This window comes from Ranitomeya variabilis, chromosome 4, assembly GCF_051348905.1.
Source record: "Ranitomeya variabilis isolate aRanVar5 chromosome 4, aRanVar5.hap1, whole genome shotgun sequence".
Classification (NCBI taxonomy): Eukaryota; Metazoa; Chordata; class Amphibia; order Anura; family Dendrobatidae; genus Ranitomeya; species Ranitomeya variabilis.
In genome coordinates this window covers 602,262,790-602,280,011 of record NC_135235.1, presented here as the reverse complement: position 1 = coordinate 602,280,011, position 17,222 = coordinate 602,262,790, and the positions used below count along the sequence as shown (strand labels likewise).

At 47.7% G+C, this 17,222-nt stretch overlaps 1 protein-coding gene across 7 annotated transcripts in view; it reads right to left on the bottom strand.

Annotated features, from left to right (window-relative positions):
- Positions 1 to 17,222, bottom strand: part of EYA2 (EYA transcriptional coactivator and phosphatase 2) — a 186,554-nt gene that overhangs the window by 69,303 nt on the left and 100,029 nt on the right. For all 7 annotated transcript variants that reach the window (XM_077253258.1, XM_077253255.1, XM_077253256.1 and 4 more), the window contains one exon: positions 2,136 to 2,254. In XM_077253258.1, the coding sequence (XP_077109373.1) occupies positions 2,136 to 2,244 (109 nt within the window). In that variant the 5' untranslated portion in view covers positions 2,245 to 2,254. The remainder of the gene's footprint in view (positions 1 to 2,135; positions 2,255 to 17,222) is intronic.

Sequence of the window (17,222 nt, the reverse complement as noted above, 5' to 3'; positions counted from 1 at the left end):
TGCTGCAGCAGCTTAGACACATTCTCCATTACCTTTCTTATATAATCTTTGTTCGTGGCAGAGGTGAAGATACAGAATATCTGATTGAAGCTAAAAAAGGCCCCAGACCAAAATGAGCAAAATTAGGGTTCCCCACCTCAGTGCATAAAAATTCAGAGGGGCACAGAAGGAAAAAGGATATATGGTGTAAAATAAATCTGCGACTATCATCAGTGCTGCACCTGTGGATGCGATCTACGGGCTCAACATCTCCGTTTAGTCCCCAACATCTGCCACTGACCCCAAATCCTAAAATTCCATTTCTTATGGGATAATAAGGTGTGGAACAGTGAGAAGATATAAAGCGAATTAGTGGGGGTCCTGGATCAGGGTGAGTGCTGCAGAGAATAAGTGTCAACCTCATCCAGTCTGCCAGTGATCGGTTAAACAGATCTGGAGCCTCTTAATGGTTTTACAGGCCGCTATCCGACTATCAAACAACGTGTCCTACGTTTCTCCTGCCAGATAAAACCTTCTTGGGCATCGGTAACATTCCTGAGCACGAGTCAGGAAATAATTCTGTGAAATCATGTGCAAAGTCGACTGAGGAACGTTTCCCGATGGAATCGATTCAAGATAAATTATTTATAGAAGGACGTTTGGAGGTCAAATGTTTAAAGGAGAAAAAAAAAACTAGAGCAAAACAAAAAGGGCGATCAGGCATGTGCCATTATTTTATTTATTAAAGGTCTTATTATTTTATATTTTAGAAAATTTTTCTTGTATGTCTGCAGGAGTCAGAACAAAAGTAAAATAAGAGAAACAAATCAGATAGAAGCAGTAGAACAGGACACAGTATGCACACAATGTCTTTTTTTAGGTGGGTATGCTTTGCAACTCGCTTGAAAAGCGCTGAGAAAATGAACATGTGCACCGCTATGCAAAAATGATTAGATCATATGTTCAGTCTTTTGAATGTCTTAACAGATTCACTTCAGGTTTCTAAACACGCAAAGAATAAGCAGACTGTTCTCGAGTCTCTTGATCCAAAAACAACAACTTCACAAGCATATATGACCGTAAAAGTTGGATGCATGAATCTGGCCTTACAGAGTCTCCTCCTCCTCTCATCAAAATTTGTATGCTCTTAATGTATTACAGGCATCATATTATACAGCACTGTGTACACACAATTGCTCATTTTGCCCTTCTACCCAGCTAATTCTTCTCTTTTCCATTATCTCTATGACATCACATGATTAAAAACTGATGAGCTGAATCCATTTAAGCTCTATGTAGAAACAGGGGGTCAATTTTCCCTGCACAAGTCATGAGTCACTGCAAAAGTCCTTGGCAGGGGAGAAGAGGGAGCAGCTGGGTCTGGAGATGAAGAGGGAGATGATAATTGCAAAGACAAGAAACTTCCTGTTTCTACATAGAGCAGGGAGAGCAGAATAATTAACTAGGTAGAAATGCAAAATGATGAATTGTAAGTACACAGTGCTGTATAATATGATGATTACACTATATTAAGAGGATAAAAACTTTGATGGGAGATATTCTTTAAATGTGACATCAATCAAGAGACTGCAATGAATTGGGCACTGTATGATAAGGCGGCACACAGCCTCTCTGCCAATCAAAGGGGTGGTTTGATGCTTCTGATAGGTAAGGATGATCTGATAATAAAGAAGTTGTAGATGCAATGGGACACATGGCTTTCCATGAGATCAGTACAATCACCCCATAAAATATTCTATGCCACTCTGAGCATTTATATTATAGAAGAAGACTTGGGGGCAGATATACCAGTGGTGCAACCAAGAGGTAACACCTTCAAAACAGCAATCGGCATCTATGACAGTTTAGCCAAACCAATGGCTAAAAAAACAGCACCACTCACAAAATGTAACATCCGGCTACTAAAAAAACCAGAAAACAATTTACACTATCTGAAATGTTCGGGGCATATCTAAGCTTTGACTTAGAGACGTGGCTAGGCTACTTTCCGAAACTGAAGACCTTAAATGCAACACATATGATATCTTCACAGAACGATGCACATTGCTCTACTCACCTTGATGCCCCTTATCCGCTGTGCCCACAATCACCCGCATTGCCCCAGCCCAAAGTCTGATGCCAGTGCAGACACTAACCTGTTATGTCATCAGGAGATGTGGAGTGACCGTGAGAAGGGTTGAATTTCAGGTTGTCAGAGCAGCCACTGGTCACAGACAGGCTCTGTGATATCACTAGATCTAGCATTTCCTTGTACCTGCAAGAAACGGAGCACGGGATAATTTATTCCACTCTGCATGACTAATGATCCTTCCCGCTGCCATATAAATATTAAAACACAAACACCTAAATCTCATTTTCCATTTAAATTTCATAAAATAACATTTGCTGGAGTTATTCCACCTTAGAGAATGCGGCATGTAAATGAGGGAAGAAGCGGCTCCTCGGAGACTGCACATGTTTGATTGCCGTTTGTCTCATTTATGTCGTTTATCATCAGAAAATGACTTTTTTGGTCTCCTGCTAATAAAGTGCCGCCACATGCAGAATCCGGGAGGTAAATGTGACAAGCCTCACTCCTCTCAGTTACTTCATCCGGGGCCCCAGACGGCTTTAATGCAACATTAATGAGAGAGCAGAATACACGGAATTAGGGGCTTCTTATCTCAAGAGCTCTGATGGGAACTACAAACCCTACATGACTGTCCCGTTATTTATGAAGCCTCATTCTTTTTTTGCACACATTTTTTTTTAAGTGCACTAGATAATTCACTTTTGGTCATCATGTGGCATCCATTTTTCTTATAAGGTTAAGTTTCCACGAAGAATTGTTGACACTGGCACAAAAAACGCAGCATCTTACAGCTCCACCAAAGTGGATGGAATTTATAGAAATCTCATGCCCACTATGCTTTTTTTTTACGCCTCATAAACTGACTTTGAAATCCGCAACATGTCAAGTTCTCTGTGGGTAAGTTGAAATTTATGTGCAGATTTTTCCAAAAGGAACGCATTAGATGTGGAAAATCTTCAGGTAAAGAATGCATGTAATCTGCACATGACTGTATCAAAAAAAGTTTTGTCAAAGCCAAATAATACCATAAAGTAACAAACAAAGCAGCTTTATTTAAAACATAATACCAAACCCGCTGCCTGAGAATAGATAAGTCTCAAGAAGAAAGAAGTGAACATAAAATTTCATAAAATAAATACATCTTTATTAAATATCACAATACATCAAACGAGTAAAAAGGTGCCATACAAAAGGAGACTCGACAGAAAACCTGGTAATTACAAAGCATAATGTGCAGGAAAAGACAGGCAAATGATAAACGGAATAATGTCCGCCACTAAATAGATAATGCCCCCAGAAGAAGCTGGGCGAAACGCATGTCGGGGTGAAAGGGCACGATACCTGGATTCAATGCGTCTGCTAAAGATATTATTTTAAAGGTAGTACCCGCTATCAATGTTCACTGCTCTATCTGGCTGCACATGTGTTACAATGCGGAGGTGATTTACAAATTTACCTATGGATAACTAGTGGTCATCCATTTAGTGCCTGATAGTATTCCATTTATCATTTGACTGTCTATGGGAACCAAAACAGGGATCAAGCACCACATGAAAAAAGGATGACTGAATGAGGCCAGGTTGGTATTCTGCACCCACTGGGTAAAGACAATACCAGTAGAGTGAGGCCGTACTGGGCCACAGGCTATAGAAGGGAGGACGACATGACAGGGTTGAGAGTGACTGAAGGAGCTGGGGTTGAGTTAGCATGGAACACTATAGGGGTTAAGTTACTGTAGTCAATGGGGCTGGGTTTGGATTGGTAAGAAGGAGGGGCCAGAGGTGGGGTTATGGGCTAGTGGTTTAAATAAGGGGAGTCATCTTAGTGGGGCAACCATTTTGGGTTCCTCTTCACAACAGCAAGAATCTCCAACCCACCCTACCTTTTCTATTTGGGGTCAGGCTTGACAATGTTCCATAGGCTGGTATTATTTGTGCTGAGGGCGTTCAGGTGATAGTGGCAACGGGAGTTTATTTATCATATCCTACATTTGTATTATTTATTTGTCACGGCAGTAGGTGTGGGGGGAGGTCCTAGAAGTTGGTGAGGCTGGCGGCTCTGAGGGGGGGGGGGGAAATCGCAAGAGGTCTTGGACTCCCCCGGGTGCATTCATGTGGACCGGTATGTAATTATCCCACTGATGGGATTAAAGGGGACCCAGTTTCAATGATAAGGGATGCTGGCCAGGCGGGTTGTTTTTGGTGTCTCCGAGCTGGTGCTTAGCGGCTGGAGGCAAGACCCGCCCCAGGGCCAAGCTGTGTTTTCTACTTATAATTATAGGTTCTGGTTTGGGGCTTCGAGGACCGCCCCTCCTGGGTTGTTATAAAATAAAATGTTTGTTATGTGTTAAATAAACGGCTGCTGTGGCCAATTTATCCAAGCACGTGGGATATGTCTTTATTTGGGTCACAGTATGGAACAAGGGTTGGGGGATCAAGAAATTAAGGGGTTATTATTTAGTTAGGGTGGAAAGGTAGAAGCTCTGAGGAATCTCGACTACCCCATTGTCATGATCATTCCACCAATTCCCTGAGGTTGAAAAGTTTGAGGCGATTGCCGCTTAAAACTTAAGCCGCTAATATGTGTAAGTATGATCTAATATAATACAAATGATGGACACAATGCCACATTCTCCTCACAGGCTAGACATGTTAATAGATAACATGAGAAATCTGCAGCTAATTACCAGAACGGGGGACAAACACACAGGATCCGGGCTGCAGACAGGGCTGTGCTGGCACACGGAGCGCAGATCCTCCACCATTTGCTTGGCCTGTCGTCACTCACATACCCCTGAGGCATGGACGTTTAGGGAAAGCATGATCGCTCTTAAAAGCCCCGTTTCAGAACAATGTCAGGGAGCGGAACCCAAGAGATGACAGCTGGAGGTGGAGGGAGGGCTACTGGGCACACATCAAAGCTCTGCTCAACTGCGAAAAATGCATCAAAAGCATATGGATTCACCAAGTCAGAAGCTCCAGAGAATACTCCCGAGTAGTGGCCTACTGACTCCACTGAGGGCACGGCACCCCCCAGGCCGACAGAAGCCGGAGACCCCCATCAGCTTCTCATAGGGTCATTATTAAAAGCATCTACATAAATATGGTACGCTAACAGGTGCCATATATCCTGCGCTACAAACAGCATTATCAAAAATGGTGAAAAACTACCTGAAGGCAAAAGCATAAAATTCAACCGTAAAACAGTAAAATCTGCTGCTAACAGTTTTGCTTTTTGAGTAATATAGTTTATCGCTCTCTGTAATCATTCATTTAAGTCTGTTGAGTCCGGCGGTAACAAAGTACTGGAAATGTTTTGTTATATCCTGATCAGATCCTCAAATGGCAGCTAAAACTATGACCATTCCAGTGCCTTGCTAATGGATGAAAGAAAGGGTTAACAAGGTTCTCTGCTCGCCTCACATATGGGACATATTCCAATATGTTTTTGGAATAATTCTAGAAACAAGCAATTTTGGGCTTGCTCCAGACAATGTATAGACAGGGCTGAAGTCAGGAAATGGTGGGAGACGCTGCCTTCCTGGATTATTTCAATGATTTCTGAGTCTTTCCTTGGCTGACGGAGGACAGACGCCTGAGCCATTCATAGGGTCCGGTGGCTGCAGTGTAGGTTTTGTTTTTATTTTTCACCATTTGGGGGCAATGAAAGTATCCACACAAGGTCGGATGAGATGTTTTCTAGTGTGTAGGGAAAAAAGGAGTTTGATTGACGGAAAAATGGTTCAGGTTCAAAACAAACAAAGATATATAAAGTGGTAAAACAAATGAAGCTGTTTCTGATAGACAGATCTGCTGGCCCAAGAAAGAAATTCAGAGAGTGTTTACTTTAGAGCAATACAGCAAAAAGGTGGTCGGGATCGCCGCACAACATGGTCTTGGATCAGCTCGGCTATACGCGCCATGCTCTCAGGAAACTATGGCTGCGTCGATCAGTAGGAAGAATGTCAGACTGCACAGATTGGTAATGGCCAAAGGAAGTATTAGGGAGAAAAGTTATCTACGTTGAAAGAACAGCCCCACACCGCTATAGAAGACATACAGCCCCATGCCGCTAGAGCAGACGTACAGCCCAATGCCGCTAAATCAGACGTACTGTACTGTAGTTCCATGTCACTAGAGCAGACGTACAGCCCTATACCGCTAGAGCAGATGTATGGAGCAGACGTCCAGCCCCATGCCGCTAGAGCAGACGTCCAGCCCCATGCTGCTAGAGCAGATGTGCTGCCCCATGCCGGTAGAGCAGATGTAAGACCCCATACTGCTAGAGCAGACGTACGGCCCCGTACCACTAGAGCAGATGTACGGCCCCGTGCCCCTAGAGCAGACGGTACGGCTCCACGCCGCTGGAGCAGAAGTACAGCCCCATACCACTAGACAAAACATACCCCATACTGCTAGAGCAGATGTATGGCCCCCATGCCACTAGAGTAGACATACCCTATACTGCTAGAGCTGATGTACAGCCCCATACCACTAGAGCACATGTCCAGCCCATGCCGCTAGAGCACATGTCCAGCCCCATGCCGCTAGAGCAGACGTGCTGCCCCTTGCCGCTAGAGCAAACGTATAGCCCCATACTGCTAGAGCAGATGTATGGCCCTATGCCGCTAGAGCAGACATACAGGCCCATACCCCTAGAGCAGATGTACGGTCTCATGCTGCTAGATCAGACATACGGCGCCATACCGCTAGAGCAGACGTACAATCCCATACCGCTAGAGCAGATATACAGTCCCATACTGCTACAGCTGTTATGACCCCAGTGGACAGGGTCACAGAGGAACGTGTAAGTCTGCGAGATACAAAAATCCAGCTCATAGGGCAGTGGTAACTGGGTTGACCAAATATCTACTCCTAACGCCAACACTAGAAGTAGCCGGGGATCATGCCTACGGTGATCGCTAGATGACTCGCGCCAGCCGGAGAATCTAACTACCCCTAGGAGAAGAAAACAAAGACCTCTCTTGCCTCCAGAGAAAGGGACCCCAAAGCAAGATACAAGCCCCCCACAAATAATAACGGTGAGGTAAGAGGAAATGACAAACACAGAAATGAACCAGGTTCAGCAAAGAGAGGCCAGCTTACTAATAGCAGAATATAGCAAGATAACTTATTTGGTCAACAAAAACCCTATAAAAATCCACGCTGGAGATTCAAGAACCCCCGAACCGTCTAACGGTCCGGGGGGAGAACACCAGCCCCCTAGAGCTTCCAGCAAAGGTCAGGATACAGATTTGGAACAAGCTGGACAAAAATGCAAAACAAAACAAAAGCAAAAAGCAAGGAAGAAGACTTAGCTTAAAACACGCAGGAACCAGGATCAGTGGACAAGAGCACAACAGATTAGCTCTGATTTCAACGATGCCAGGCATTGAACTGAAGGTCCAGGGAGCTTATATAGCAATGCCCCTGAACTAACGGCCCAGGTGAGCATATAGGAGAAGACAGACGCTCCAGAGTCAAATCACTAATGACCACTAGAGGGAGCAAAAAGCAAATTCACAACAGTACCCCCCCCTTAGTGAGGGGTCACCGAACCCTCACCACGACCACCAGGGCGATCAGGATGAGCGGCGTGAAAGGCACGAACTAAATCGGCCGCATGAACATCAGAGGCGACCACCCAGGAATTATCTTCCTGACCATAGCTCTTCCACTTGACCAGGTACTGAAGCCTCCGCCTGGAGAGACGAGAATCCAAGATCTTCTCCACCACGTACTCCAACTCGCCCTCAACCAACACCGGAGCAGGAGGCTCAGCAGAAGGAACTACAGGCACAACGTACCGCCGCAACAAGGACCTATGAAACACGTTGTGGATAGCAAACGACACAGGAAGATCCAGACGAAAGGATACAGGATTAAGGATTTCCAATATCTTGTAAGGACCAATAAAACGAGGTTTAAATTTGGGAGAGGAAACCTTCATAGGAACAAAGCGGGAAGAAAGCCACACCAAATCCCCAACACATAGTCGGGGACCCACACCGCGGCGGCGGTTGGCAAAGCGCTGAGCCCTCTCCTGTGACAACTTCAAGTTGTCCACCACAAGATTCCAGATCCGCTGCAACCTATCCACCACAGAATCCACCCCAGGACAGTCAGAAGGTTCCACATGACCCGAAGAAAAACGAGGGTGGAAACCAGAGTTGCAGAAAAACGGCGAAACCAAGGTGGCGGAACTAGCCCGATTATTAAGGGCAAACTCAGCCAACGGCAAGAAGGTCACCCAATCGTCCTGATCAGCAGAGACAAAACACCTCAAATAAGCCTCCAAAGTCTGATTAGTTCGCTCCGTCTGTCCATTAGTCTGAGGATGGAAAGCAGACGAAAACGACAAATCAATGCCCATCCTACTACAAAAGGATCGCCAGAATCTAGAAACGAACTGGGATCCTCTGTCTGACACAATATTCTCAGGGATGCCGTGCAACCGAACCACGTTCTGGAAAAACACAGGAACCAGATCGGAAGAGGAAGGCAGCTTAGGCAAAGGAACCAAATGGACCATCTTGGAAAAGCGATCACATATCACCCAGATAACAGACATGCCTTGAGACACCGGAAGATCAGAAATGAAATCCATGGAGATATGTGTCCAAGGTCTCTTAGGGACAGGCAAGGGCAAGAGCAACCCGCTGGCACGAGAACAGCAAGGCTTAGCTCGAGCACAAGTCCCACAGGACTGTACAAATGACCGCACATCCCTTGACAAGGAAGGCCACCAAAAGGATCTGGCCACCAGATCTCTGGTGCCAAAAATTCCTGGGTGACCTGCCAACACCGAGGAATGAACCTCGGAAATGACTCTGCTGGTCCACTTATCAGGCACAAACAGTCTGTCAGGTGGACAAGAATCAGGCCTATCAGCCTGAAATCTCTGCAACACACGTCGCAGATCTGGAGAAATAGCTGACAAGATAACTCCATCCTTAAGAATACCAACAGGTTCAGCGACTCCAGGAGCATCAGGCACAAAGCTCCTGGAAAGAGCATCGGCCTTCACATTCTTTGAACCTGGTAAATACGAGACAACAAAGTCAAAACGGGAGAAAAACAAAGACCAGCGGGCCTGTCTAGGATTCAGGCGTTTAGCAGACTCGAGGTACATCAGATTTTTGTGATCAGTCAAGACCACCACACGATGCTTAGCACCCTCGAGCCAATGACGCCACTCCTCAAATGCCCATTTCATGGCCAACAACTCCCGATTGCCCACATCATAATTTCGCTCAGCAGGCGAAAACTTCCTAAAGAAAAAGGCGCAAGGTCTCATAACAGAGCAACCAGGGCCTCTCTACGACAAAACGGCCCCTGCTCCAATCTCTGAAGCATCCACCTCACCCTGAAAGGGAAGCGAGACATCAGGCTGGCACAAAACAGGCGCCGAAGTAAACCGACGTTTCAACTCCTGGAAAGCCTCCACGGCAGCAGGAGCCCAATTAGCCACATCGGAGCCCTTCTTGGTCATATCCGTCAAAGGTTTCACAATGCTAGAAAAATTAGCGATAAAACGACGGTAGAAGTTAGCGAAACCCAAGAACTTCTGAAGACTCTTAACTGACGAGGGCTGAGTCCAATCAAGAATAGCTCGGACCTTGACTGGGTCCATCTCCACAGCAGAAGGGGAAAAAATGAACCCCAAAAAGGGAACCTTCTGTACACCAAAAAGACACTTTGAGCCCTTGACAAACAAAGAATTTTCACGCAAAATTTTAAAGACCATCCTGACCTGCTCCACATGCGAGTCCCAATTATCAGAAAAAACCAGAATATCATCCAGATAAACGATCAGAAATTTATCCAGATAGTTCCGGAAAATGTCATGCATAAAGGACTGAAAAACTGAAGGGGCATTAGAGAGCCCAAAAGGCATCACCAAGTACTCAAAATGACCTTCGGGCGTATTGAATGCGGTTTTCCATTCATCTCCTTGCTTAATGCGCACAAGGTTGTACGCACCACGAAGGTCTATCTTGGTGAACCACTTGGCACCTTTAATCCGGGCAAACAAGTCAGACAACAGCGGCAAAGGATACTGAAATTTGACAGTGATCTTATTTAAAAGCCGATAGTCAATACAAGGCCTCAAAGATCCGTCCTTTTTAGCCACAAAAAAGAATCCCGCACCAAGAGGGGAAGAAGACGGACGGATGTGTCCTTTCTCCAGAGACTCCTTGATATATGAACGCATAGCGGTATGTTCAGGTACCGACAGATTAAACAGTCTTCCCTTAGGAAATTTACTGCCTGGAATCAAATCTATTGCACAGTCACATTCCCTATGAGGAGGCAATGCACTGGACCTGGACTCACTAAAGACGTCCTGATAATCAGACAAATACTCCGGAACTTCCGAAGGCGTAGAAGAAGCAATAGACACAGGCAGGGAATCCTCATGAATACCACGACAGCCCCAACTTGACACTGACATAGCCTTCCAGTCTAGGATTGGATTATGGGTCTGTAACCATGGCAGCCCCAAAACAACCAAATCATGCATTTTATGTAGAACAAGAAAACGTATCACCTCGCGGTGTTCAGGAGTCATGCACATGGTAACCTGTGTCCAATACTGCGGTTTATTTTCTGCTAATGGCGTAGCATCAATACCCCTAAGGGGGATAGGATTTTCTAATGGTTCAAGAATAAAACCACAGCGCTTAGCAAATGAGAGATCCATAAGACTCAGGGCAGCACCTGAATCTACAAACGCCATGACAGGATAAGATGACAGTGAGCAAATCAAAGTTACAGACAGAATAAACTTAGGATGCAAATTACCAACGGTGACAGGACTAACAATCTTAGTTATACGTTTAGAGCATGCTGAGATAACATGTGTAGAATCACCACAGTAGTAGCACAAGCCATTCCGGCGTCTATGAATCTTCCTCTCATTTCTAGTCAGGATTCTATCACATTGCATCAAATCAGGTGTCCGTTCAGACAACACCATGAGGGAATTTGCGGTTTTTCTATCACATTGCATCAAATCAGGTGTCTGTTCAGACAACACCATGAGGGAATTTGCGGTTTTGCGCTCCCGCAACCGCCGGTCAATTTGAATAGCCAGGGCCATGGTATCATTCAGACCTGTGGGAATGGGAAAACCCACCATAACATTCTTAATGGCTTCAGAAAGGCCATTTCTAAAATTAGCGGCCAGTGCACACTCGTTCCAATGTGTCAGCACGGACCATTTCCGAAATTTTTGGCAATACACTTCAGCCTCGTCCTGGCCCTGAGACATAGCCAGCAAGGCTTTTTCTGCCTGAATCTCAAGATTGGGTTCCTCATAAAGTAAACCGAGCGCCAGAAAAAACGCATCAATATCAGCCAATGCCGGATCTCCTGGCGCCAACGAAAAAGCCCAATCTTGAGGGTCACCCCGTAAGAATGAAATAACAATTTTTACTTGTTGAGCAGAGTTTCCAGACGAACAGGGTCTCAGGGACAAAAACAATTTACAATTATTCCTGAAATTCCTAAACTTAAATCGGTCTCCTGAAAACAGTTCAGGAATCGGTATCTTGGGTTCAGACCCAGGATTTCTGGTAACATAATCTTGTATACCCTGCACACGAGCAGCAAGCTGGTCCACACTTGTAATCAAGGTCTGCACATTCATGTCTGCAGCAAGCTTAAGCCACTCTGAGGTAAAGGGGAAAAGAAAAAAAAAAATGAGAGAGGGAAAAAAAAAACTCAAAATTTTCTTTCTTATAATCCCACTTCTGCAATGCATTAAACATTTAATACGGGCCTGGCATACTGTTATGACCCCAGTGGACAGGGTCACAGAGGAACGTGTAAGTCTGCGAGATACAAAAATCCAGCTCATAGGGCAGTGGTAACTGGGTTGACCAAATATCTACTCCTAACGCCAACACTAGAAGTAGCCGGGGATCATGCCTACGGTGATCGCTAGATGACTCGCGCCAGCCGGAGAATCTAACTACCCCTAGGAGAAGAAAACAAAGACCTCTCTTGCCTCCAGAGAAAGGGACCCCAAAGCAAGATACAAGCCCCCCACAAATAATAACGGTGAGGTAAGAGGAAATGACAAACACAGAAATGAACCAGGTTCAGCAAAGAGAGGCCAGCTTACTAATAGCAGAATATAGCAAGATAACTTATTTGGTCAACAAAAACCCTATAAAAATCCACGCTGGAGATTCAAGAACCCCCGAACCGTCTAACGGTCCGGGGGGAGAACACCAGCCCCCTAGAGCTTCCAGCAAAGGTCAGGATACAGATTTGGAACAAGCTGGACAAAAATGCAAAACAAAACAAAAGCAAAAAGCAAGGAAGAAGACTTAGCTTAAAACACGCAGGAACCAGGATCAGTGGACAAGAGCACAACAGATTAGCTCTGATTTCAACGATGCCAGGCATTGAACTGAAGGTCCAGGGAGCTTATATAGCAACGCCCCTGAACTAACGGCCCAGGTGAGCATATAGGAGAAGACAGACGCTCCAGAGTCAAATCACTAATGACCACTAGAGGGAGCAAAAAGCAAATTCACAACATACAGCAGACATATGGCCGCATACTACTAGAGCACATACGGCCCCATACAACTGGAGCAGACATACGGCCCCATACCGTTAGAGCAGACGTACGGCCCCATACCGTTAGAGCAGACATACATCCCCATAATGCTAGAGCAGACGTACGGCCCCATACTGCTAGAGCAGAAGTAAAGCCCCATACTACTAGAGCAGATGTACGGCCCCATACTGCTAGAGCAGAAGTACAGCCCCATACTACTAGAGCAGACATACGGCCCCATACCGCTAGAGCAGACATACGCCCACATACTACTAGAGCAGACGTACGACCCTATGCAGCTAGAGCAGACATACGGCTCCATACCACTAGAGCTGATGTATGGCCCCATGCAGCTAGAGCAGACGAACAGCACCATACCAGTAGAGCAGATGTACGGCCCCATGCAGCTAGAGCAGACATACGGCCCCATGTTGCTAGAGCAGACGTATGGCCCCATACTGACCATACGGCCCCATACTGCACAGCTAGAGCAGACATACTGCCCTATACTGCTGGAGTAGATGTATGGCCCCATACCACTAGAGCACACGTACAGCCCCATATTGCTAGAGCAGACGTATGATCCCATGCCGCCAGAGCAGATGTATGATCCCATGCCACCAGAGCAGACGTATGGTCACATGTCGCCAGAACAGACGTATTGTCCCATGTCGCCAGAGCAGACGTATGGTCCCCATGCCGCCAGAGCAGATGTAATAGATACTGTTGGAGAAATAGCGCAAAATAGGGTCTTATCCGGGATTCAGATGGTAGACACGATAAGATTGTACTCACCAGATGGAGCCAAATTATGGCTTATAACAGTATTCACTGCAGCAGATCCACAGGTCTACTGAAGGTACATTTGTGGTATTTTAGTGATGAAGAAGTCTGAGAACTTTGATACGTGTTGAATAAAGTCTCATTCTATATGATATACGTCCAGACCTTCACTTATTCAGCAGCGCAGAGTAAATTCACGTTTACCCATTTTTTTTTGCCATAGCAGACATATGGTCCTATGCCACTAGAGCAGATGTACAGCCCCATACTGCTAGAACAGTTGCACAGCATTGTACCACGAGAGCAGGTGCACAGCACTGCACCACCGGAACAGATAGACAACAAAACCCCAACAGGGCAGACGCACAGCATTGCACTGCCAGAGTAGACCCACTGCATTGTACAGCGAGAACAGACACACAGAACTGCCCCTCTAGAAAAGATGCACAGAAAATTATCACTAGAGCAGGCACACAGCATTGTACAGCAAGGGCAGATACTGTCACGCATGTGTCAGAGGCTGCAGACAGTCGCACTGCATCTGGCTGCAGAAGGTCTCAGCAGCTGGCCTTACAGACCAGTGGCCACATCCCTCCCTTCATGGTGTCACCTGGATCTGGGTGATTATAATTCCCAACTTCCTGTTGGGAGTTGCGGGTGTTATTTTCTATTGCACTTCCCTGTTGAGGCTTGGAGCTGCTGCAGTCGGCTAGCGTCCTCTCTCTGAATCTACTCAAGCTAAGTGTTCCCCTTGTTTTGTGCGGTCTTTAGTGTTAGTGGGGTTCGACTAGCATTTACCCCTTCCTTCCATAAGCAGGGCTTACCACTAGGGTCTGACAGGCACTATGTATTCTGCTCAGCAGTAGGTGCAAAACCTATTTAGGGTCTCTTAGGGCAGACAGGGTGACGTTAGATCTGCTTAGGGGTCTCCACTCCCCACTTCCCTAGTGTTGGGCCACCTTCCCCTTATCTCTTTGTGTTGCACTTAGTCTGTCCTACACTGTATGTGACAGATACACAGCATATCACCAACAAAGCCGATGCACAGCCTTGCACCACCAGAGCAGGCTCACTGCATTGTACCAACAGAGCAGGCGCACAGCTCAGGACTACCACAGCAGGTGCACAGGACTGCCACAGCAAGCACACAGCTCAGGACAGCCACAACAGGCACACATCACAGGACTGCCACAGCAGGTGCACATGACTACCACAGAAGGTGTACAGCACAGTACTACCACAGCAGGCACACAGCACAGGACTGCCACAGCAGGTGACCAGCTCAGGACAGCCACAGCAGGCGCACTGCACAGGAATTCCACAGCAGGAGCACAGGACTGCCACAGCAGATGCACAGCAAAGGACTGCCACAGCAGATGCACAGAACAGGGCTGCCACAGTAGAAGCACAGCACAGGACTGCCACAGCAGGGGCACAACACAGGACTGCCACAGCAAGTGCATAGAACTGCCACAACAAGCGCACAGCATAGGACTGCCACAGCAGGCACACAGCATAGGACTGCCACAGCAGATGCACAGCACAGGACTTCCGCAGCAGATACACCGCACAGGACTGCCACAGCAGAAGCACAGCACAGGACTGCCACAGCAGATGCACAGCACAGAACTGCCACAGCAGGAGCACAGCACAGGACTTCCACAGCAGGCACACAGCACAAGACTGCCACAGAAGACGCACAGCACAGGACTGCCACAGCAGGCACACAGTAAAGGACTGCCACAGCAGAAGCACAGCACAGGACTGCCACAGCAGGAGCACAGCACAGGACTACCACAGGAGGTGCACAGCATAGGACTGCCACAGAAGACGCACAGCACAGGACTGCCAAAGCAGGCGCCCAGCATAGGACTGCCACAGCAGACGCACAGCACAAGACTGCCGCAGCAGATGCTCAGCACAAGACTGCCACAGCAGGAGCACAGCACAGGACTACCACAGCAGGCGCACAGCATAGGACTGCCACAGCAGGCGCACAGCACAGGACTGCCGCAGCAGATGCACCGCACAGGACTGCCACAGCAGGCGCACAGCATAGGACTGCCACAGCAGGCGCACAGCTCAGGACAGCCACAACAGGCACACATCACAGGACTGTCATAGCAGGTGCACAGGACTGTCACAGAAGGTGCACAGCACAATACTACCACAGCAGGCACACAGCACAGGACTGCCACAGCAGGTGAACATTACAGGACTGCCACAGCAAGTGCATAGAACTGCCACAACAAGCGCACAGAACTGCCAGAGCCAGCACACAGCACAGGACTGCCACAGCAGACGCACAGCAAAGGACTGCCACAGCAAGTGCATAGAACTGCCACAACAAGCGCACAGCATAGGACTGCCACAGCAGGCACACAGCATAGGACTGCCACAGCAGACGCACAGCACAGGACTGCTGCAGCAGATACACTGCACAGGACTGCCACAGCAGAAGCACAGCACAGGACTGCCACAGCAAATGAACACAGGCGCACAGCACAGGACTGCCACAGCAGGCGCACAGCACAGGACTGCCACAGCAGGCGCACAGCACAGGACTGCCACAGCAGGCGCACAGCACAGGACTGCCACAGCAGACACACAGTACAGGACTGCCACAGCAGGCGCACAGCACAGGACTGCCACAGCAGGCGCACAGCACTGGACTGCCACAGCAGGCGCACAGCACTGGACTGCCACAGCAGGCGCACAGCACAGGACTGCCACAGCAGGAGCACAGCACAGGACTGCCACAGCAGACGCACAGCACAAGACTGCCACAGCAGATGCACAGCACAGAACTGCCACAGCAGGAGCACAGCACAGGACTTCCACAGCAGGCACACAGCACAAGACTGCCACAGCAGACGCACAGCACAAGACTGCCACAGCAGATGCACAGCACAGAACTGCCACAGCAGGAGCACAGCACAGGACTTCCACAGCAGGCACACAGCACAAGACTGCCACAGAAGACGCACAGCACAGGACTGCCACAGCAGGCACACAGCAAAGGACTGCCACAGCAGAAGCACAGCACAGGACTGCCACAGCAGGAGCACAGCACAGGACTACCACAGGAGGTGCACAGCATAGGACTGCCACAGAAGACGCCCAGCATAGGACTGCCACAGCAGACGCACAGCACAAGACTGCCGCAGCAGATGCTCAGCACAGGACTGCCACAGCAGGAGCACAGCACAGGACTGCCACAGCAGACGCACAGCACAAGACTGCCACAGCAGGCACACAGCACAGGACTACCACAGCAGATGCACAGCACAGGACTGCCACAGCAGACGCACAGCACAGGACTGCAACAGCAAGCGCACAGCACAGGACTGCCACAGCAGACGCACAGCACAGGACTGCCACAGCAGGAGCACAGGATAGCACTCTCATAGCAGAAGCACAGTATTGCAACACAAGAGCAGGTGTTCTGCACCACACAGAACTATCACATTAATAATAATATGGTGGAAAACACTACAGCCGCATCTATAATGCACAGGCCTCAGAAAGCTTTTATTTGGAACAACTACTATGTTCACGATATCAGGAAGTCCCAGCGGCCTCAGGCTGAGAACTCCCCCAATCCGCTGGGAGCCCGGTCCGCACAGATTGTTTTGTTTATGCTACATCTATGCTCTGCTAACTTAATTTGTCGGCCCCCACAGCCGAGAGACTCAGGAACAGCTCCCAATTCTGCTGAACTTAGAAGCATTCAGTAAAAAGTGTCTCATCCGACATCCACCCCCAGTAACCAGAAAAAAAACGGGGAAAAACCATG